Source organism: Entelurus aequoreus, linkage group LG02, assembly GCF_033978785.1.
Source record: "Entelurus aequoreus isolate RoL-2023_Sb linkage group LG02, RoL_Eaeq_v1.1, whole genome shotgun sequence".
Classification (NCBI taxonomy): domain Eukaryota; kingdom Metazoa; phylum Chordata; class Actinopteri; order Syngnathiformes; family Syngnathidae; genus Entelurus; species Entelurus aequoreus.
The window spans coordinates 43,225,714-43,247,783 of record NC_084732.1 but is presented as its reverse complement, the minus strand read 5'-3'; the positions used below and the strand labels follow the sequence as shown (position 1 = coordinate 43,247,783).

The 22,070-nt window shown below is 41.0% G+C and overlaps 2 protein-coding genes across 3 annotated transcripts in view; one reads left to right on the top strand and one right to left on the bottom strand.

The window, feature by feature from the left end:
• Positions 1-14,831, top strand: part of LOC133634178 (AFG3-like protein 1) — a 46,925-nt gene extending 32,094 nt beyond the window's left edge. The window contains exons 17-18 of one of the 2 annotated variants that reach the window (XM_062027255.1): positions 11,049-11,308; positions 14,487-14,831. In XM_062027255.1, coding sequence (XP_061883239.1) covers positions 11,049-11,288 — 240 coding nt within the window. In that variant the 3' untranslated portion in view covers positions 11,289-11,308; positions 14,487-14,831. Of the gene's footprint in view, positions 1-11,048; positions 13,789-14,486 lie in introns of those variants that run through there. The other variant, XM_062027247.1, reaches the window with a different exon arrangement.
• dbndd1 (dysbindin domain containing 1) overlaps positions 13,914-22,070 on the bottom strand; it is a 60,252-nt gene continuing 52,095 nt past the window's right edge. The window contains exon 4 of the mRNA XM_062027284.1: positions 13,914-15,224. Coding sequence (XP_061883268.1) covers positions 15,070-15,224 — 155 coding nt within the window. The 3' untranslated portion in view covers positions 13,914-15,069. The remainder of the gene's footprint in view (positions 15,225-22,070) is intronic.

Below are 22,070 nucleotides of genomic sequence, written 5' to 3'. Positions count from 1 at the left end.
GGGGACTCCACAGCTCACCGAGAGGGGGGGGACACGGTGCCGTTCACCTCTACAGCCTGCTCCCTCCCCTCCAAGTAAGATTGCATCCAGCTCCATGAGGTTTTGTTAAATCCGATTGCTCTGAGCTTATCCAACAGTATAGCGTGGTTAACGGTGTCAAAGGCCTTCTGAAGGTCCAGCATGACCATGCCGCAGTATTTGCCCGCGTCCACCTCATGTTTGATGTGGTCGGTCAGATAGAGAAGACATGTGTCAGTGGAGTGGTTAGTTCTGAAGCCGGATTGGAATTTGTACATGAGTTTATTAGTGGCAAGGTAACTATCGACCTGCTCATAAACTATTTTCTCCATTACTTTCGAAATGGAGCTGAGAATAGAAACAGGTCGGTAGTTGCCAGGTTCCAATTTGCTTCCTTTTCTAAAGAGGGGAGTTACTCTTCCTATCTTAAAATCTTTTGGTACTTGGCCTTGTGTAATTGATAGGTTTATTATGTGCGTGATGATCGGGGAAATGATGGAGGCAGAGTCCCTGAGGAATCTGGAGGGAATATTATCAAGGCCGTTGGCCTTGTTAGGGTGGAGCGTGCTCAATTTTTTAAACACCTCATCAGCTGTGACCATTTCTAATTTGAAATCATCGTTGGATACTCCTAGCTTTCTGTAGAAGGCTTTAATGTGTTCTACACCAAAGCGACCAGAGTGGTGGGGCAGCTTGTTGACAAGAGTTGCGGCTATGCTGGTGAAAAAGATGTTAAGTCTGCTAGCTACCTCCATTTTGTCTGTAATGAGGGAGTCACCCTCCTTGATGCTGATGTTGGTGAGTCTTGTTTTAAGTTTCTGGCTGCAACCAGGAAGCTGGTTGTTGAGAATTTTCCAGAGCTCACGTGGCTTATTTGTGTTTTCCTCTATTTTGTCGTTAATGTAATTTTTTTTTAAGGATTTAGTCAGGTTGGTTGACTTATTTCTTAATTTATTGCATTGCTTTTTGAGAGTTAAAAGGAGTAATTTGAGGTTGATGTTATTGGGTTGTTTATCTACTTCTGTTTTACATTTTTGGTATTCAGAGTATTTTCTGTCTCTGTCTTTAATGGCAGCTAATAGGTCCGGATTCATCCATGGTTCCGAGCGGGCTTTGATCCTGACTGTTTTCACGGGAGCCATGTCATTTAGTATCTTTAGGAACGCCGTTTTGAAGCGATCCCAAGCAACATCGACCAGGTTGCTCGCGAGCACAGGGGACCAGTCCCACTCATCTAATTTTAAATTGAAATTGTCATTGGAGTATTTTTTGAGGGATCTGGATTGGGCTGTTATGTGGCCATTGGTTTTGGGTTTAGCTATTTTGCGGGTGCAGAAGGTTAGATAGTGGTCGCTAAGACCACAGATCATGACCCCACTATTTTTTATTTTAGGCCGGTCTGAAGTGAGAATGAGATCTATGGTTGATTGGGTGGAATCACACACCCTTGTAGGTAGCGCTATTAGCTGGGAAAGACCGTGCAGATTACAAAACTTGCTGAAGGATCTGAAGACAGGCGCATCTTTGCGTTGAATATCTGTGTTCAGATCCCCAGTTATAATTTTCTCCACGTTGTCTGTCCCTGCCAAGCATTTTTCCAAAGCCCCATAGAAATCACTCTGATTAGGGGGTCTATAAACAGTCCCTATCAGTACCGGCTTAGCGTTTTTAAATTTGATTTCCGCCCACACAGATTCCGGGTCATTGTGGTTAAGATCAGTGCGAGTTATGTATTTTATATCTTGGTGAATATACATACAAACGCCCCCACCGTGTTTTCTAATCATCAATTAGCCTTCTGAGCCAATGAGCAAACACATTGTACCATTAGAACACTGGAGTGATAGTTGCTGGAAATGGGCCTCTATACACCTACAGTGTTTCCCACACATTCATTTATTTGTGGGGCCCGCCACGAAAGAATTACGTCCGCCACAAATTTAAAAAATATATATATATATATATATATATTTTTTTTTTAATTATTTTGTCCTGTCCAGCTTCTCAGGCAAATCATATAGTTGATGTAGATGCCCATATAGGCTGTTCAGATTTACTTTACAAAAGAGAAGTGTAGGATACTTCTCTTGTTGCCTTGTTTGTATTTGACCACTACTGTTTTCTGTTTATTTGTTACTGACTGTTGCAGGACACCTCTGCCTCTGTTTCACTTTATGTTGCTGGTAAATAATATGGTTGTAGTAGTAGGCTAAAGTTAAATTATTTAGTATTCAGTAATTAAAGGGGCAGAGCTTTAAGAGACATTTGAGCTTTTATATTTTATAAGATATATTTTTTGTAAGAACCACAATTAATAAATATATTTCAGTGAATAAATTATTGTTCAAATCTGTATATAAATATGTACATAAAGTGTTGTAATTATATTGTAAAATGGATGGATGGATGGACGTTTAAAACAAAACTGTTATTATTAATTAGTAAGTATACATTTTTTGAGCCTTTTTAGAGAAAATCATATCATTGTAATAAATTATGCAAATTACTCGATGATGTCATGGTGACCACGCCCATAGCCACGCCCCCACCGCCACAGGTATCTTGGCAGTTTATGGGAAACACTATATATATATATATATATATATATATATATATATATATATATATATATATATATATATATATATATATATATATATATATATATATATATATATATAATAAAAGAAATACTTGAATTTCAGTGTTCATTTATTTACACATATACACACACATAACACTCATCTACTCATTGTTTAGTTAAGGGTTGAATTGTCCATCCTTGTTCAATTCTCTGTCACTATTTTTCCAACCATGCTGAACACCCTCTCTGATGATGCATTGCTGTGTGGCACGCACAAAAGTGCTTTCATCAAATGCATTAAGAGTCTGGAATCTTCCATCTCTCCCTGGCATGGCCCAAAACCGGTCAATCTTTGCTTCCTGAGGAAGATCTTCACTATCAAGCACTTGGTAGTCCACTACTTCTTCCCGGAGGCTATCCAGGTCCAATCGCAGCTGCGGCTTGGAACTTACAAGCGTATTTCTTCATCTTACTCGTCGTCGGCGTCGGCGTCGCCACGGCTGTATCTTTCTCGTTCTTCTGCTTCGTCTCCTTGTTGTGTGCGCAGTTGTGCACTGCACTCTCTAAAAGCCGTAGATGTTATTGTCACATATGCATTTACAGTAGATGGCAGTATTGTCCTGTTTAAGAGTGTCACAACATTGCTGTTTACGGCAGACGAACTGCTTTACGGTAGTCAAAAACGTGACTGCTGTTGTTGTGTGTTTTTACGGCGCTGGGAAGATGTTAATGAAACTGCCTAACAATAAACCCACATAAGAAACCAAGAACTCGCCCTCGATCATTCTACAGTTATAATGTCATTGGGCAGGCACGCTGTTTATATTGTTGGAAAGCGGACGTGAAAACAGGCTGTCCTCACTCAGGTCCGCATGGAGCTGGAGGGGGCGTGGCCTCCAGCTCCGCCTGAATTTCGGGAGATTTTCGGGAGAATGTTTTTTTATTTGTATTATTTTTTTTATTTATTTATTTATTTATTTTTTTTAATAATGTCCTGCCCAGCTTCTCGGGCAAATCATATAGCAGATGTAGATGCCCATATCGGCTGTTCAGATTTACTTTACAAAAGAGAAGTGTAGGATACTTCTCTTGTTGCCTTACTTGTATTTTGACTTTATTAAATGTATTTATATTATCATTTGGTGCAGCCGGGCCGGAGCAGGAGGGGATAGAAAGAGAGAAAAAGGAAAACGGGGGAATTGTGGGGACAAGAGGGGGATTAGACAGAGAGACAAAAACAGCAACAGCAAACACAACAACAACAACAACAACAACAGAGCAACATCAGCAAATACGACATGTACAAATATGATCGTAAAAGTAATAGCAAATAAGCAGTTAGCGAAAATAAAAATAAAAATACAGAAATGACAATGAGCATTATTACACTAAAAATGGAGCAATATGAATACCAATAGAAATAGTGCTATTGATAATAAACAATACCAGTACTTTACCTTTATTATCAACAATACAATTGTTCAAATGCAACAATACATATACGTAATCATAACTTGAGATACGAAAGAATGCAGAAAAATGGAGGGGAAGAAAGAGAAGCACCGCCGGGGCCCCAACAAGGGAGGAAAGCAGCCCCCCCAACCCGGCACCAGGCGGGCCCGCACAGCCGCAGCGTAGGGCGACCCCGGGAAGACCCCGCCCCGCGCCCCAGGGGAAGGAGGAAGCCCACGGACACCCGAAGCCAGAGGGGCACGAGCCGACCCCCGCCCGACAGCGGCAAGGCCCCGGCCCCACGGGCGCAACCCCCCGCCCAACCACCCACGAGAGGGGCAGCCCCCCACCCAACCCAAGGCGGCCACCCCCAACAGCTCCACCCGCACCCCAACCCCCGCCCAGGCACCCCCAGCCCCCAGACCACTCACGGATCGGCCTGCCAGGCCGGCACCAGGGAACACACCCCAGGCCCACCCGACCCCGCGGCACACGGCCCCCCCGGCACCCACGACCCCCCCACCCACGGAGCAAGACCCCCGGGACAGAGCCCCAGCCCCGGCCCCCATGGGAATCAGGTCAGGAAATCAATTAGCGGTGCCCAAAGAGATCTGAATTCTGTCAGTTGTTGTTTTGATTCAGCAGACATTCTTTCCATAACTACATAATCTAATAAAATGTTTTTGTAAAGGTTTATACATAAATTATTTTTTGATTTCCAATTCATGAGAATAGTTTTCTTGGCGATGCCTATTGCATTTATAAGGAGGTATGTTTTGTTTATATCAGAGTCAGTTGCGGAGAGATCACCCAACAGGCAGAGTGCGGGGGAGATGGGAATAGGAATCTCTAACGCTAATGATAGGTTCTCGCACACTCCAAGCCAAAAGTTACTCACAGGAGCACAGGACCACATTGAGTGTAAGTAGTTATCTACCTTATTATCTGAGCAGTGTACACAAATGTTAGAGTCGGCTAAACCCATTTTATACATTCTTAGACCGGTGTAATGTATTCTGTAAAGTATTTTGAGCTGAATCAGTCGTAAATTCGGATTCTTAATCAAACGAGAAGTATTGAGGCATATTTGTTTCCAGAATTGTGGGTCAAGGCTTGTTTATACGTCTGAGTGCCATTTGGAAGTTGGGATACTTATTGTGTTATCTATTTTTGATAAGAGAGCATATAATTTGGATAAAGCTTTGGGGGCAGATGTTTTGAAGAATTTAACGGTCGTAGGATTACTTTCCCATGTTGTTTTGTTGAATCTTGCGCTAATTACAGATTTGATTTGTATATATTCTAGGAATTTATTAGGATTGATTGCATATTGTGTTATTAAACTTTTAAAAGAGATAAAACTGTTTGCATTGATGATATCCCCAAGACATCTGACTCCTTTATCATACCATGTTGGAAAGTTCAATGGCTTCTTGTTTAAAAGAAAATCAGGATTATTCCAAATAGGCGTAAATTGACAGGGAGTGAGCGGGGATCCAGTTATTTTCAAAAACTCCCACCAAGCTGTTAAGGTAGTGCGTATATTAATACTTTTGAAGCAGTTGTGTTTTTGGAGAATTTGGCTAATAAAGGGCAAGTTAGAAATTGGGATCTCCTGGCTAAGTGATTGTTCAATCTCTAACCATAAACTATCTAATAAAGTGGGATTGGTCCATTTTAGTATATATTGTAGTTTATTTGCAAGGAAGTAATATGAAAAGTTTGGGAGTTGTAGACCCCCGTATTCTTTTGGTTTTTGTAAAGTTTTAAGGCTGATTCGTGCTGGTTTACTCTTCCAAAGAAACTGATTGATGTGTGAGTCTAGTGATTTAAACCAGATTTGAGAAGGTTTGGTTGGAATCATTGAAAAGAGATAATTAACCCTAGGCAAGACCATCATTTTCACGGTAGAAACCCTTCCCATAAGTGAGATTGGCAGTGCTTTCCAACGCGCCAGATCATCCTCAATCAATTTTAAGATTGGGGAGTAATTCAAGCGATTCAGATCTGACAATGTGGAGGAAATATTGATTCCCAGGTATTTAATGTTCCCTTTATGCAGTGGAATCGATGAGGTGCTCTGGAAGTCAAAATTTATTGGTAACACAGTAGATTTGGACCAGTTGATTGAGTAATCTGAAATAGAACTGAATTTATTGATAAGTGAGATTGTATCTTGAAGAGAAGAATGTGGATTTTGTAAGAAAAGTAATACATCATCAGCATAAAGGCTTATTTTATGATGAACGGTTGCGGTATGGATGCCTTTAATATTTGCATGCTGTCGAATTGCGGTTGCAAGAGGTTCAATAAATATAGCAAACAGTGACGGAGAAAGTGGACACCCTTGCCTTGTGCCCCTCATAAGATTAAACCTTGGGGAGATTTGGCTATTCGTTCTAACCGAGGCTGTAGGGAAACTATATAGGACCTTGATCCATTCTATAAATGAGTCTCCAAATCCAAATTTCTGTAGAGTAGCTAAAAGAAAATTCCAATTCACTCTATCAAATGCTTTTTCAGCATCTAATGAAACAACAGCTGTTTTTAAATTATGAATAACAGAATAGTCTATCACATTGAGTAGACGGCGAACATTGTTGGACGATTGTCTCTCTTTGATGAAACCTGTTTGATCAGGATGTACTATATATGGAGTGACTTTTTCTAATCTTTGAGCTAATACTTTGCAGATAATTTTAAGATCAGCATTAATCAGGAAGATTGGCCGGTAACTGGATGGAAGTGTTGGGTCTTTATCAGGTTTTAGCAAGAGACTGATTGTGGCAGAGTTCATATTTGGAGGAAGGAATGAGTTTTCTTTAATCTCTAAAGCCATTTTCGTAAATATCGGAGCTAGCTGTGACCAGAATGTTTTGTAGAACTCCACAGGGAACCCATCAGGCCCTGGTGCTTTATTGTTTGGCATCTGTTGAAGAGCATCGTGAAGTTCATCTACAGAAATAGCAAGATCTAAATTTGATACCTGCCTCGTATTTAATTTAGGTAAGTCTATACCATTGAGAAATGTCTCAATGTCTGAAAGAGATGGGTCAATCTGGGGTGTATACAAGTTTCTGTAAAAGTCTCTAAATATGGAGTTAATTTCCTCAGGAACGTGAGTAATGTTCCCAGCTGAATCCTTAATGGATGGTATGGAGTCTTTTTCTTTGTTTAATTTTAGTTGGTTAGCCAAATATTTGCTTGGTTTATTGTCATGTTCAAATTTATCTAAGCGTAACCTCTGGAGCAGGAATTGAGTTTTCTTATCAATTATTTCTCCTTAAATCTAATTTGAGTTTTCTCAGTTCATTCAGAGTATGTTCATTTTGTGAGTTCGCATAAGCTATTTCTAATATTTTTATTTCATTTTCAAGTTCCTGCTCTAGTAAACGTTCCTTTTTTTTCTTGTATGATGAATAAGAAATTATTTTTCCTCGCATAACTACTTTTGCGGCCTCCCAGAGAATGCACGCCGTGATTTCTGGTTGATCATTAAAATCTAAAAAATCTGTCCATTCTTTCTCAAAATAGTTGAGGAAGTCTGGGTCCTTTAGTAATGATGTATTAAGTCTCCATTGTTTTATAGGTGCAGTTATAGTTTTGTTAGTGAGGGAAAGTGAGACAGGTGCATGGTCACTGATGATGATAGGATGAATGTGAATGTTTGCGATATCAGATAAAATTGAGCTACTAGTTAAAAAGTAATCAATGCGAGAGAATGAGTGGTGAACTGGGGAAAAATAAGTGTATTCCCTAAGAGTGTGGTGATAAGAACGCCAGGCATCGCAAAGACCATAATCGTTCATATATTGCTTAAGTATTACCACTGATTGAGACTCACGGTGACTCCCAGTCAGTCTGGACCGATCTATATTTGGATTAAATACTAAGTTGAGGTCCCCTCCTAGAATCAAGCAGTGGTTTGAGTGAGGAGAAAGTGAAGAGAAGAAAGTGTGAAAAAAGGAGGGGTCATCAACATTTGGACCATAAATGTTGGCGATACATAAGTTTCTCCCGTCAACAGAAATATTAAGAATGATGTATCTTCCCTCTATGTCAGTAATGGAGTTATGGAATGTAAAGTTGACCTTTCTACTAATGAGAATGGCTACGCCTCTCTGTTTGGAGTTGTAACTAGCAAAGTATGTGTGTGGGTATTGCGATGAATGCAGTTTTGAGGTATCGGACTTTGAGAGGTGAGTCTCTTGTAGTAAAGCAATGTCTGCTTGCATACTCTTCAAATGATTAAGAATTTTTATATTTTTTTCCTTTGACCCGACTCCACGCACATTCCAAGTGACAAACTGAACAGTGGACATACTAAACTAGACTGTAACTAAGTGTGTGGATGTATGTGTGTACTTTATGTGTAAATAATGCATGTCTGTATCTAAATGTAAGCCTATCATGCATATATGTAGGTGTGTATAGTGTGTATAGTTGTGCATGTATTAGCTGTGAGTGTAAATGCATCCAAACAAGTCAGCCTCTTGTCGATGGAATCCAGGATGTCGGTGAAGTTTGTACCGGGTGGTGACACATGGCCAGGTGAGTCCTCCGGGCGGCTTCTTTTAGACGTTGGCGTCTTAGATGGCTTCCCCATGACGAGACGGTCGTAGCACTCTTCGATGTAGCCTTCAAGTGCCTTCAGATTTTGATATTTAAGTTTTATTTGCTTTATTTTCTGAATGAATCAGAATTGTTTGGCAGCTGAGTGTGCCACTTGACTCTATTTTTTTTTCCCGCGTCACGTACGCTCTCCCACGCGAGACTACAGCATTACTGACGCATCTGACGACCCCACTGACGCATCTGACGACCGGGAGAAAATTTGTCCCGGGAGGTTTTCGGGAGACGCGCTGAATTTCGGGAGTCTCCCGGAAAATCCGGGAGGGTTGGCAAGTATGTGTTAAGTATGCACAGCAGAAATGGGGCAGGTATAGCTGCACCAGATAAATAACATTTAATTTAAAAACTGTACTTTTAAGTTGAAATAAAAATGTTGATCATTTTAATTAACTATAAGTACAAAAAGGCTTGGGAATTTCTAATTTTTTTTATCGAAAAAATATCGAACCGTGACACTAAAATATTGAACCGAACCGTGACTTTTGTGTATCAATGCACCCCTAATGTATATATATAGATATGTATATTAGGGGTGTAACGGTACACAAAAATTTCGGTTCGGTACGTACCTCGGTTCAGAGGTCATGGTTCGGTTCATTTTCGGTACAGTAAGAAAACAACAAAATATAAATTTGTTGGTTATTTATTTACCAAATTTGTAAACAATGGCTTTATCCTTTTAACATTGGGAACACTATAATAATTATGCCCATGTTAATCAACATTAAACTGTTTAAAGTTGATGCTCAGATTAAATAGAATGACAAAACTTTTCTTCTACATATAAAAAGTGCAACATTAAACAGTTTCAAGTCAACTCATCATGCTTAATTTATTACAGCATTTGGGAAGCCTGTAGTTGATTTTTATTATGTAAATGTTATATTTTTATCAACATGTGATAGCAGGGACCCTGCCATTCAAAATTAGGCTGCTCCATTACTAATGATTAATGTAACTATAGCTGAAAAAATTGTACAATAGCAATAGGAGAGACTACACACACACACACACACACACGCACACACACCGCAAAATAAACTAATACTACGCTAAAAGCTAATTAGCCTTCACCTCAAGCCAGGACTGCGAGCGAGCTGAGCTGCAGTTTAAGTTTCTAGAAGGTCAACTGGCTCATAGTGATGTTACTAGTAGTTAACTGGGAGGTGTTTATATTATAATTTGGGGAGAGTACCTGCCTTATGCTCACCTGCTAAACACCTATCTGCTCGACGCTGAAGCGCTGACTACATGCGCTCTGAATACGCACTGCTGATTGGCTGTTACAGCTCTGAATACGCACTGCTCATTGGCTGTTACCGCTTTGTGTGTACCAATCAGATGGTTGTGTGGGTGGGACAATGTTGGGTGCTGAGACAGAGGCAGAAGAAGCAAAGCAGCTTGTTAAGACTTTAGCTTAGAAACTCGTTCGGTACACCCCCGTACCGGACCGAAACCCTGTACCGAAACTGTTCAATACAAAGCACGTACCGTTACACCCCTAATGTATATGTATGTATATATGCATGTATGTATGTATAAAGAGTATATATGTTCTGGATATGTATAGGATATAATACAAATAGTAGGGCTTATACCTTTGTTACACCTACTTTTATCCATGTGGTTGGCTTGCAGGTGTTTTTTAACCTTTTTAAAATATTGTCTCATGCTAATATTGGTGGGTGTTTATTCTCTCACTGAAGTTTTTATGACATTAATTTTCACTTCTATTGTGATTACTTTCTTTTTCTTTGGCGCACTGCCTGGGTGTAAAAGAGAACAAAAAAGCTGTATTACTGTATTCTTTAGTTTAACTGTCTCACACTCAGTGGAAACACAGTGCAGCGGTGGCTGGCTGCTTCACGCACACACAGACTACTGTTATTTTTTTTTCCGTGCGGCCTGTAACCACAGTAGTTCTTGACCCAATCTCTTGTTGATGGACCAAAACGAAATTTTTCATTCATTTATGGGAGTGCGTTCAAAACCACAAAACGTTGCAAGACTATAAAAATGGGACCCGTTTCCCTCCCTGCTTGGCACTCAGCATCAAGGGTTGGAGTTGGGGGTTAAATCACCAAAATGATTCCCGGGCGTGGCGCCGCTGCTGCCCACTGCTCCCCAAGGGGATGGGTCAAATGCAGAGGACAAATTTCACCACATCTAGTGTGTGTGTGACAATCATTGGTACTTTAATCTTAAACTTGAATCTAAAACCGGGGATCACCTGTCTAGATAGCTGATGTTATCTTAGCAGGCTAAATATATTTTCTTTTTCTCAAGCTGTAATGTTAATCCAGCCCAATATGATTTATTGATTGTAAATACATGTATGTCTATTTTTGCTCACTTTTCACAGGTGGCCAAACGTCTCTTAGAAAGAGACATTCTAGAAAAGGCTGACATGGTGGAGCTACTGGGGCCGCGTCCATTTCGAGAGAAATCCTCTTATGAGGAGTTTGTGGAGGAGTTCAGGGATCTGGAGGAAGACACCGCACTCCCTGAGGGGCTGAAGAACTGGAACAAACGGGACGAAAAACAACCGCAGCAGGAACAAAACCAATCTGCTGTTTTCTTGATGCATTGTCAAGAAAGATAAGCTTCTGGATTTACAGAGAGGTGAACTGCCGCCTGTTTTTTTTGGTCAACACAATGTGATCATGATATGTGCAATTGTTTTGTTCTAGTCAATAATAGCCTAGATAAGTTTCTATTCAGCAGCCATTTTGTAGCCTGATGTCACTGCCAGTGATTTCCACCTACAGTATGTTCTACCATTCATTCATTCGTTTACTTTATTAGTCCCCGAGGGGAAATTCATATTTTTAGCACAATCCCATTCAAGAGCATACATACAGTACATTGCAGGGAGACAAAACAGGAACGCTGACGTGTTAGCCAACTTCTGGCGTCTCTTAAACAGGTGGGAAAAAAATACACGCTGGGCTCCTGGGGAGGGGTTCAGACTGAGGCCAAGAAAAAAACTCAATAGCCATAAGCACACATGAACATGTTACATAGAATCCACAAAACTTGCAACAGAGGGGAGGGAGTGTGGGCTAGGGTGGCAGGCTTCTGCTATCTAAAGCGCTGCTCAGCCGTCCATCACCCCTAACTGATTCAAGCAGTGGTGAAGGCGTGGGGTGGGAGGTAGGTGTGTGTGTGTGTGTGTGTGTGTGTGTGTGTGTGTGTGTGTGTGTGTGTGTGTGTGTGTGTGTGTGTGTGTGTGTGTGTGTGTGTGTGTGTGTGTGTGTGTGTGTGTGTGTGTGTGTGTGTGTGTGTGTGTGTGTGTGCGCGTGTGCGCGTGTGTGTGCGTGTGCATGCATGCATATGCCCAAGTGCAGTAAATTAATCACCATGTATGTATTAGCGCAATTATATATCTGTCATTTTAAAAAGCTATAATGTTCACACATACTCATTGCCTTAAAACACACACACACAAACATTTCTGTGTACCAGATGGAGACGAGTAGGACAAACATGTGCAGACACACGGGTATTTCTCAAATCCACCGAAAACTACAAATTGTATCCACTAAACAAAATTAAAGACAAATCTTTATATTGATATGATTGCTCCTTTTAAACAAAAGAAACTAAATTATATGTAGTCATATAAATAGTGTAAGTAATAAAAGGCTATTTAGTTTAAATACAAGAATAAGTTATATACCATTTTTATATGAAAGGTAGCCTTAAATGATTTATGTTGTTATCTAGTGCTATATGGAAAATAACATTAAAAAAAACTTGACACCTTTTTAGTTGCTAATTCAGGCACTTATAAGGTTGTGTGTCTATGATAAGCTAATCTTTCTGTTAACATGTCTGACAAGGCAATAGCTTTTTAACAAGGAAGCATTTTATGAATTTAAATCATATGTACTGTGGAAGGCTTATATTGGTGTGTGGAGTGTTTGATGCAGTGCAATAATCTCACTACCTCACAGTCAATGCTTATAAAGACAATTATATTTTCATTTCTGCTCAAGTGTTACTTAGGCTCAGCTCACATAGATTTCTATATGAGCAATAAGAGTTTTAATGTTTGTACTGGCTTGTCATGTCTGTGTTGATCATGTTTTTGTTTTGCTTGGTTTTTGGACACTTTTTAGTTCTTGTCTTCACTCCCTTGCTTTGTCACCATAGTAACCATTAGTTTCACCTGGTACACATCCTCATGTCACGCACTTGTCTCACGTTTTCACTAATCATGTCACTAGTATTTAAGGCCATTGTTGCCAGGCAGTCGGCCTGGCGACATCACACTCCTGCCACACATTCACACTCTGATGATCCATGCTGCTCTTTTTCATGTTTTTCTCATGCCAAGTAAGTTTTGTTTATTAAGACCACAGTTAGTGTTGTTGTTTCTTTGTTCATAGTTTTTGTGCCCACGTGCATGTCTTTTGTTTCTTAGTCAAGTTTGTATTTCCGCCTTTGTGCGCGCCATTTGTTTGCTTCCTTTTTTTTGTAGTTTATTAGTGATAAAAAATAAATCATGTATTTAAATTCACGGCGTGAATTTCACGCCTTGCCCGCACCAATTTTCCTTTGCCTTCCGGAGAAGCAAACCCCAAGAATCAAGTCATGACATGGCTGACAAAATTCAGACAAGTGCCTATTCAGTGTCGATGAAAGTATTTCTTTTTTTTTACCTTTTATTACATTAATGTTGTTTTTTGTTTAAAAGTGTCACTTCTTGTTGAATGCAGTAAGGTGTGATGAAAATGAACAAAACAATTTCAAACTATTGGTATGCACAAATATTAAACATGTTTTATACCCATTGGCCTGCAATTTCTTTTAGTCGTGGTGTTGAAGGATTATTAAAAATGATATGAATGATTAGGTAGTGTTGTCCTTTTAGGCTTTGCCAAAATCTGATAATACATTTCTGGAATTAAAAATAAAATACACTTTTTTGTGGAACAATAGAGAATAAGTTGAGAAAGAGACTAAGATGGACAAGCACTTCAAAACAAACAAAAACATCCAACAACAACAGCACTAATTTGGAAAATGGATACAAAATGTTAATAATAGTAGCTGCAACATAAATAGGACTAATCTTGAGGAATTCATCTCCATTTAAAATTGCCCAGACCACTGATAGCTGAGAGCCGTCTTGTCAGCAATAATCGAGTGTGATCTGTCTTGCGTCTCTTTTATTGAAATCACTCGCATCAAAGTCTCATCAATGTGGAGATGTGTGAACAATAAGGTTGCGTCAGACCAGTCTTCCTCTCAGGGAATAAAAGTCACTGGTCAATCCCAAATTCTTTCGGATGACATATGTTGAGTAAGAAGGACCATCAAGACAGAATAGCAATATTGCCAAGTTTTACTAAAGCTTTAGGAGACCAGTCATACAATGCGTTAATGGCGGAATCTAGAAGCGGTCTAAAAATCAAATGGAAAGAGTCAGTTTATTTAGTACGAAAACAGCCCCTCCCGCCCCGAAAGAAATACAGCCTTATTGTTCTAAACAGATAAGGTAAAAAGGGAGTACAGTATACTCCCAACATTCCAGCGCCTTCAAGGTAAGGCCCAGAGTTTACTAGCGGACATAAGATACAAGCACATAGTGTACACATGGGAAAATGTTAGCTGCTTTAAAGATGACTATTGAAAAATAAATAACTATATAAAATATATGCATTCACCACAGTACCTAATCTAAAAAAGTTCAACCAAAGAATCATGTCATAGTTAATGGATCTTTCTCTAACTAATTGCATTTCACAACAAAGAAGCACAGTTTTCCAAGACTTTTATTTTTTCCTTCTTACAGTCACTCACCCTATTCAAGATGATTATCTGTCCAGGTATTGACAAGCTGAATTCAAAACAAATCAAGTAAGTGGACTGTCTCATGACAACTATTGGCACTTTGATTGTGTGTTTGGCGTTCATGCAATTTCACATTAGCTCAGTTACTTCCTTTCCTCTCGCCTTTTTTGGAGCTATGGATGACCAACTTGAATAGAGAAGAAATAACGGCAGTCATCACTTTACGAGATGTTAGGAAAATGTGGGAAAAGAAAATATAATGGAGGCTATTGGGAAATAACAGTGATTCCACTAAGATGTTGTCTTACTACCCTGTCTGTCACTTCAAAACCAAACTTCAAATCATCAAGAGTGCAATCAGAGATGGAAGGCAAGTGTGTGTGTGTGTGTGTGTGTGTGTGTGTGTGTGTGTGTGTGTGTGTGTGTTTACTGCACATCTTTAGAACATACAGCAATGTGTCCACAGTTCAGCATGAACTCCCCAACTGTTCACCAGCGCCATAAAACACTGTGTGGTCTACTCTTGTGCTGGCTGTCTGCTCTGAGCTTCATTCCACCTGTGTCACACACACACACCCCACAAGTCAAGGTTGTTTTGACCTTTCCAGTTTCATTAAGGGCTCTGTGGTGTCTGAGTCGCTGTGATGCTTCCTTTCCCTGGGGTGCTCCACTTTGCTGCAGCGTGTCCACGAAGGGGAACGCATGTAACCTCCTTTTGCCAGCGCTGACTGCTGGGAACCTGACAAACACAAACGCACAATAACGTACATGTTGAACAGTGTTACAGTAAAAACAGTAGAGTGACCTGTACACACATTAATACTGTATTGTAGCAATTATCTTTTATCACCACAAGGTGGCAATGTGCAAGCTCTTGGAAACATTTTCAAATTAGGAGGAGGCAATCTGCCTGTCAGTGACCATCTGATTGCTCAGTCAAAGAGTCAATAGTCAACTATTTTTAGTGCTTGCTCGTAAGTCTACCCACAGCCACATCAATATCCTCACACTTTACACACACACACACACACACACACACGCACACAAGGGGGGGGGGAGCAAATATTGACCTGAGAGATGGCTTCTCCATGAGAAGGATCTGCTCAGATCCAGATCAGTCCGCTGTACTACAGACACTTAGTTTCCACCATTGCTTATTATGTAGGTATTCTTTATTTGTGTGGCTGCATGTACTTTAGTTGTTTACATGAACATCATGGACATTTAAATGTCATAGTCACTTTGGGTACCAAGTAGTTTTTTTGAACAGATCATTTTATGTATTTTCCTCCAACACACAACTTTAGTGATTTTTAACGAAAGGAATTGTCTGCACACATTATATACAGGCTACATATACATACACTTTTAATTAATACATGGTGCTGAAGGTTCGAGACCAGGGGTGCCCAAACTTTTTCCAATGAGGGCCGTATACAGAAAAGATTGCTTGGGCCACTTTGATACATTTTGTTCATTAACGATTCTAAAACCAATACAACCTAGATCAGTCAATACATGCTTAGCCAGGGGTTCTTAACCTTTCTGACCTCAGGACCACTCAAATACTGAGACTGAATTCGTAATCTTACTCTTGATTTTAATCATATTCAATAATGATATCACTTGACAGGATAAACCTTGTCAAATGATATAAAACGTGTTAATCGCAAAGGTTATTATCAAGGCTTAGGTCGGACTGATTACAAAAATACATACCAATCAAATATACTGCAAAATAAGGAACTCGTAAAAAACTGATGAAAAATACATTTACACAAATTTTACGCAGTCCTAAATTACATAAATTCTAATTTATTTAATAATAAATAATAATATACACATTTCTTAAATAAACTATCAATACAATTTTAGTGCAAATGAAAATACAGCTTCACCACTTTAGTCTTATTTTTTGCGCTTAAGAAACTGAAATAGGCTCCAGCACCCCCCGCTGCCCCGAAGATAATAAGCGGTAGAAAATGGATGGATGGATGAATGGCACAAGTGGTGGAAAAATGTACTACAGCTGAGTACCTCTGCGGCCCATACGGATCACAGCTGATGAACAAATATTTTTTGGCCGTCCTCTCGGGGGCCCTAAAGTTAAGAAACAGCGTGCTAAACTATCTGAGCAAAAGCACATTAGTGTAATATCCAATTAACCACCTTAAGATATTTAATTTCTTACTATTCTTGACTAATATCAATATTATTAGTCTGCCAATGAAAACATTTTAAGGGCTTTAGCACACTCAAAAAGCTGCATATATTGCAAGAAATGTGTACACATTCATCATGACTGGACACACAAATATCAACAGCACAGTGAATGTATACAGGTCGTTGGCCATTTTGGTTGTCAGGTCCCCTTTTTCAGAGGGATTTGGGCTAGTTCCATTTTTTTCTTTGTATTATTGTGTAATTTTTTAATCCATGACATGTTTAATTTGCCTGTTAAAAGTGTGGCGGGTCAATAATAAACTAACTGTGCAAATGGCCCTTGTGCAGCACATTGGAACCCCCTGTTCTAGACGGTCTTCAAGGGCCATTCCATTTGCGTCCCCGAGTAAATAAAATGTTTTTTCTATGCACATTGATCTGATTGCATATCATCCATCCATTTTCTACCGTTTGTCCCTTTCGGGGTCGCGGGTTGATTGCATATTTAAAGATATAATTAAAAAAAATAATTCAAACTTTACTGCCTTGAACATGGGTGAAATGGCGTTTGTTGTTTGTTTCCGTAATCTAAAATTAGACCCTACCATGAAATATAATAATTTAAACCCTTTAGAAATCTGTGTGAGTTTTTGGATTTTAAAAAATATTTCAGTTGAATAACTGCAATGTGTCACCATGCTATTATGGCTATATTTCATGTATTTGCTAAAAATTAACCCCTGTTCCTTTCAACCCTGTTACTCAAAATAGTCATTTTCACCATAGAAACCTTGTAGAAAACTGAAGTTAAATTGCTTAAGACGGGCTAATACACACACGTAGGGTAGTTCAATATCTGTATTATCAGATTTAGAGTTGAAAAAAGGGAACATTTCAAATTTATTTCGAGAGCGAATGGTACCAATTCAATATAATTAATTTATTGTTAGTCATTATTATGATTGATGGCAGCACGGTGGTCATGGGTTAGTGCATTTGTCTCACAATACAAAGGTCCTGGGTTCGATCCCCGGGCTCGGGGTCTTTCCGTGTGGAGTTTGCATGTTCTCCCCGTGACTGCGTGGGTCCCCTCCGGGTACTCCAGCTTCCTCCCACCTCCAAAGACATGCACCTGGGGATAGGTTGATTGGCAACACTAAATTGGCCCTAGTGTGTGAATGTTAGTGTGAATGTTGTCTGTCTATCTGTGTTGGCCCTGTGATGAGGTGGCGACTTGTCCAGGGTGTACCCCGCCTTCCGCCCGAATGCAGCTGAGATAGGCTCCAGTACCCCCCGTGACCCTGAAAGGGACGAGCGGTAAAAAAATGGATGGATGGATGGATTATGAGTGACTGTAGTTGGTAGTTTCTCTGAAAGCACAAACTAATTTATCCTCCATATTCCTACCTCTTCTTGTACAGTACCTCAGCCAATCAGCTATTTACCTCTCCTAGCATCTATCACCCTACTTGTGCCTTGTTTTATCAACAGTCTCCATCTCCTTAGTTTCCCTGTTCAAATTAGATCCTAATTGGTTTAACGTCACTTTGCAGAATCGATGTGATTACCCTCTTTAGCCCGTTAAAATGTACAAACAAAACAGCTTGATGAAAAAGATGTAAACAAAGTACAAACCTCGCAATTTAAAGTTTCATGTATTTTTATCCAGGACTACAGTTGTGTTCCATTCAGGGGGATGTTAATTATTTAAGGAGCCACATCTAGCATGAACTTCCTCACCCTTAAACCTCTATCCTCACTTGCATTAAGTCACATGACCTTCATCAAGCAGCCTTGCACTTTGACATGGACATTGGCCATCCATCAATTTACTACCGTTTACATAAAACCTTTACCATATCAGTATGTGGAATTCAATTATGGAACGGATTTACCAAAGAAATAAAACAAAGCACCAATATGATTCAGTTGAAGAGACTGTTCAAACTACAAGTGTTCACACAGTACACAGAACAAGAATTATGATGAACATCGTGAACCCTTTTTTTATTGAGACAAAGATTATTTATGTATTTAATATTTGTTTACTTACTATGGTATATTATTAATTTATTTATTTGTTCACTGTTCTGTTACAGAGAACAAGGAAATTGGATACAATTGCTATGGTATGAAAAGGGATAGGATTAAATAAGCTCTGCTTCTTCCTACTGCTTTTTCGGACGTGCTGCAATGAAACAACTGGAAATATGTGATGCATTACATTGTATCGTATGCATGTTCCAAATAAACTGAAACTGAACTGAACTTGTCCCTCTCTGGGTTGCGGGGGTGGGGAGGGTGGGGCTGGAGCCTATCCCAGCTGCATACGGTCGGAAGTTGGTGTACACCCTGGACAAGTCACCCCCTCATCGCAGAGCCGTCGAACATTCGTGAAAAGCATAATTTAATGGTTCCATAGAACAAAGATCACAAAAGATAAACATGCTGAAATGAGGTGTTTAAAAGGTGAGCGCTATGGCCTACGTTCAAAATTGTAAAAAAAACAAAAATGACATGTATATGAAAGCAAATGTCATAAAGGAGAGTTTTTGTGGCATGGGTGTGTGCGCGGGGGAGGAGCAAAAAGTCAGCGACACTTGGGACTGAAAAGTGTCACGACTTGGTCCTTGGGTTTTGTTTCTCTGGAAGGCAACGGAAAATTGGCGCGGGCAAGACGTGAATTTAAATACATGATTTTAATTTTATCACTCAAAAAAAAGGAATTAACAAAAAGCGTGCACAAGGCGGAAGTACAAAAACTTGGCTATGAAAATAAAACTTGCACAAAAGGCAGAAACTATGAACAATGAAACAAAAACACTAACTGTGGCATTAATGAACAAAACTTACTTGGCAAAGAACTGTGAACATGACACGAAGCAGAGTGATGAAAAAGTGTGATCTCACCAGGACGAACAACAGAAACAGAAAAGCTTAAATAACACAGACATGATTAACAACAGGTGTGTGAGTCAAAACGTGAAACAGGTGCGTGACAGGACAGGTGAAAACTAATGAGTTGCTATGGAAACAAACAAACAAACAAACAAACAAGGAAGTGCAACCAGGAACTAAAAAGAGTCCAAAAAACAAACACATGGCCAAAACAAAAACATGATCAACAGACATGACAGAGCCCCTCCCTTAAGGACAGATCCCAGATGTCCAAAAACAAATAAAACAAGGCAGGATCGAGAGTCATGGGAGGGCGGGAGGGGGACATGGCAGTGGGTCGCCAGACCAGGTGTCCCCGAATCCACCGGGGCAGAGTTAGATGCCGGCGACGCGTAGAGCGCCGCTGTACCAGACGAGGTGGACGACCTGGGAATGGCCACATTCGTGGCCGACGAGCAAGTCGGCGAACCTGGCGTGGCGGACGCCCATGAAATGGCCACATCCGTGGATGACTAGGAGGTGGATGCGTCGTCATCGTGGCAGGCGGCGAAGCTTGGCATGGCGCGTCAGGCGGCGAAGCTTGGCGTGGGGGGTCTTGGTCTTGGCATGGGGGGTCTTGGTCTTGGCTTGGTCTTTGCTTGGGGGGTCTTTGTCTTGGTCTTGGCTTGGGGGGTCTTGGTCTTAGTCTTGGCTTGGGGGGTCTTGGTCTTGGCTTGGGGGGTCTTGGTCTTGGTGTCGTGGCGCAGCGACTGGCGGCACTTGGTGGCGTGGCGCTGCGACTGGCGGCACCTGGCGGCGTGGCGCTGCGACTGGCGGCACCTGGCGGCATGGCGCTGGTACCGGAGCTTGGCGTGGTGCTTGGCGTGGTGGGAGTACTGGAGCCTGCCGTGGAACTTGGCGTGGTGGAACTTGACGTGGCTCAGGTGGAGGTGGCCTAGCTGGGGTTTGCGGCCTGGCAGGTTGAAAGACTGATGGTGGTGGCCGAACCGGAAGTTGCGGCTTAGCCGGCCGAAAGACCAGTGGTGGCGGCCAGACCGGAGGCTGTGGCTTGGCAGGATGAAAGACTGGTGGTGGTGGCAGAACCGGAAGTTGCGGCTTGGCGTGGCGATGCTGAGCCACCCCACCTGAACAATTCCCAGCCCTAGCCCCCCCCCCCCCCCCCCTCAAGGAGCGGATACCAGACGCGCTCCCCGCTGTCTGGAACCGTTATTTGGGGTGGGTGGAGGGAGGTCAGGAGGGGGGAAAAATCCTCCCCTCTAAATTGTCCAAAAAGTCTTTCTTTCCCCCCCACCTGGGCTTTTGTGGGTGAAAAATGTTTTTGTGACTTGGGCGTGGCTTAAGTCCTGGGGGGCGGGGCATGAAATTGGGATGACGTGGATTGACATGCTCTTATTTCTAAAAACATGTTTTGATAATGTTCTATCTTGGTCTTGAAGTATCTTGAGGGCGGCTGACAAAAAAAAGAGTTAGGAGAAAAAAAATCTTGAGCTGTGATGCCATCAGGTTGAAGCCTGTGGCTTGCTTCCGCCCAGAGGGGGAGGAGCTTGCGGGAGTGACGTGTCCTCTCTGCTTGCGGAAGCCCTGCCTGACGTCCTTCGTCGGGAGCGGCGCTTCTGGGACTGCGGTGACGCAGCGCAGTCCTCAGACCAAATGGAGTCTTTGCGCTCCATGGAGGAGTAGCGCAGCGTTTCCTCCTCCATGGCGCGGAGGACCTCCCACGCTGCCTCGTCCAAACCGTCCAACTTTCGTGCGGAGAAACTGTTATGCTGGCGACATACTGTCACGACTTGGTCCTTGGGTTTTGTTTCTCCGGAAGGCAACGGAAAATTGGCGCGGGCAAGACGTGAATTTAAATACATGATTTTAATTTTAACACTAAAAAAAAAAGAATAAACAAAAAGCGCGCACAAGGCGGAAGTACAAAAACTTGGCTATGAAAATAAAACTTGCACAAAAGGCAGAAACTATGAACAATGAAACAAAAACACTAACTGTGGCATTAATGAACAAAACTTACTTGGCAAAGAACTGTGAACATGACATGAAGCAGAGTGATGAAAAAGTGTGATGTTGCCAGGACGAACAACAGAAACAGAAAAGCTTAAATAACACAGACATGATTAACAACAGGTGTGTGAGTCAAAACGTGAAACAGGTGCGTGACAGGACAGGTGAAAACTAATGAGTTGCTATGGAAACAAACAAACAAGGAAGTCCAACCAGGAACCAAAAAGAGTCCAAAAAACAAACACATGGCCATAACAAAAACATGATCAACAGACATGACAAAAAGACATGTTTGCTGCATCTTGTATCACTTATCTGTTTTCTCTTGCAGGTGATACATTTAAAAATAAATAGAGGTGATCATGAGGTCACAATAGAAGCACAGTAATTATGTCGCCCTTGATAAACAATTGTTCCATTTTTACATCACTGAGCCAAAAAAGGTGAGAAGGTTATTTCATGTCACAGAAGGAAAATGTAAAAGTTGCGTAGTCCTACAGACTTCAGGTTGCTGGAA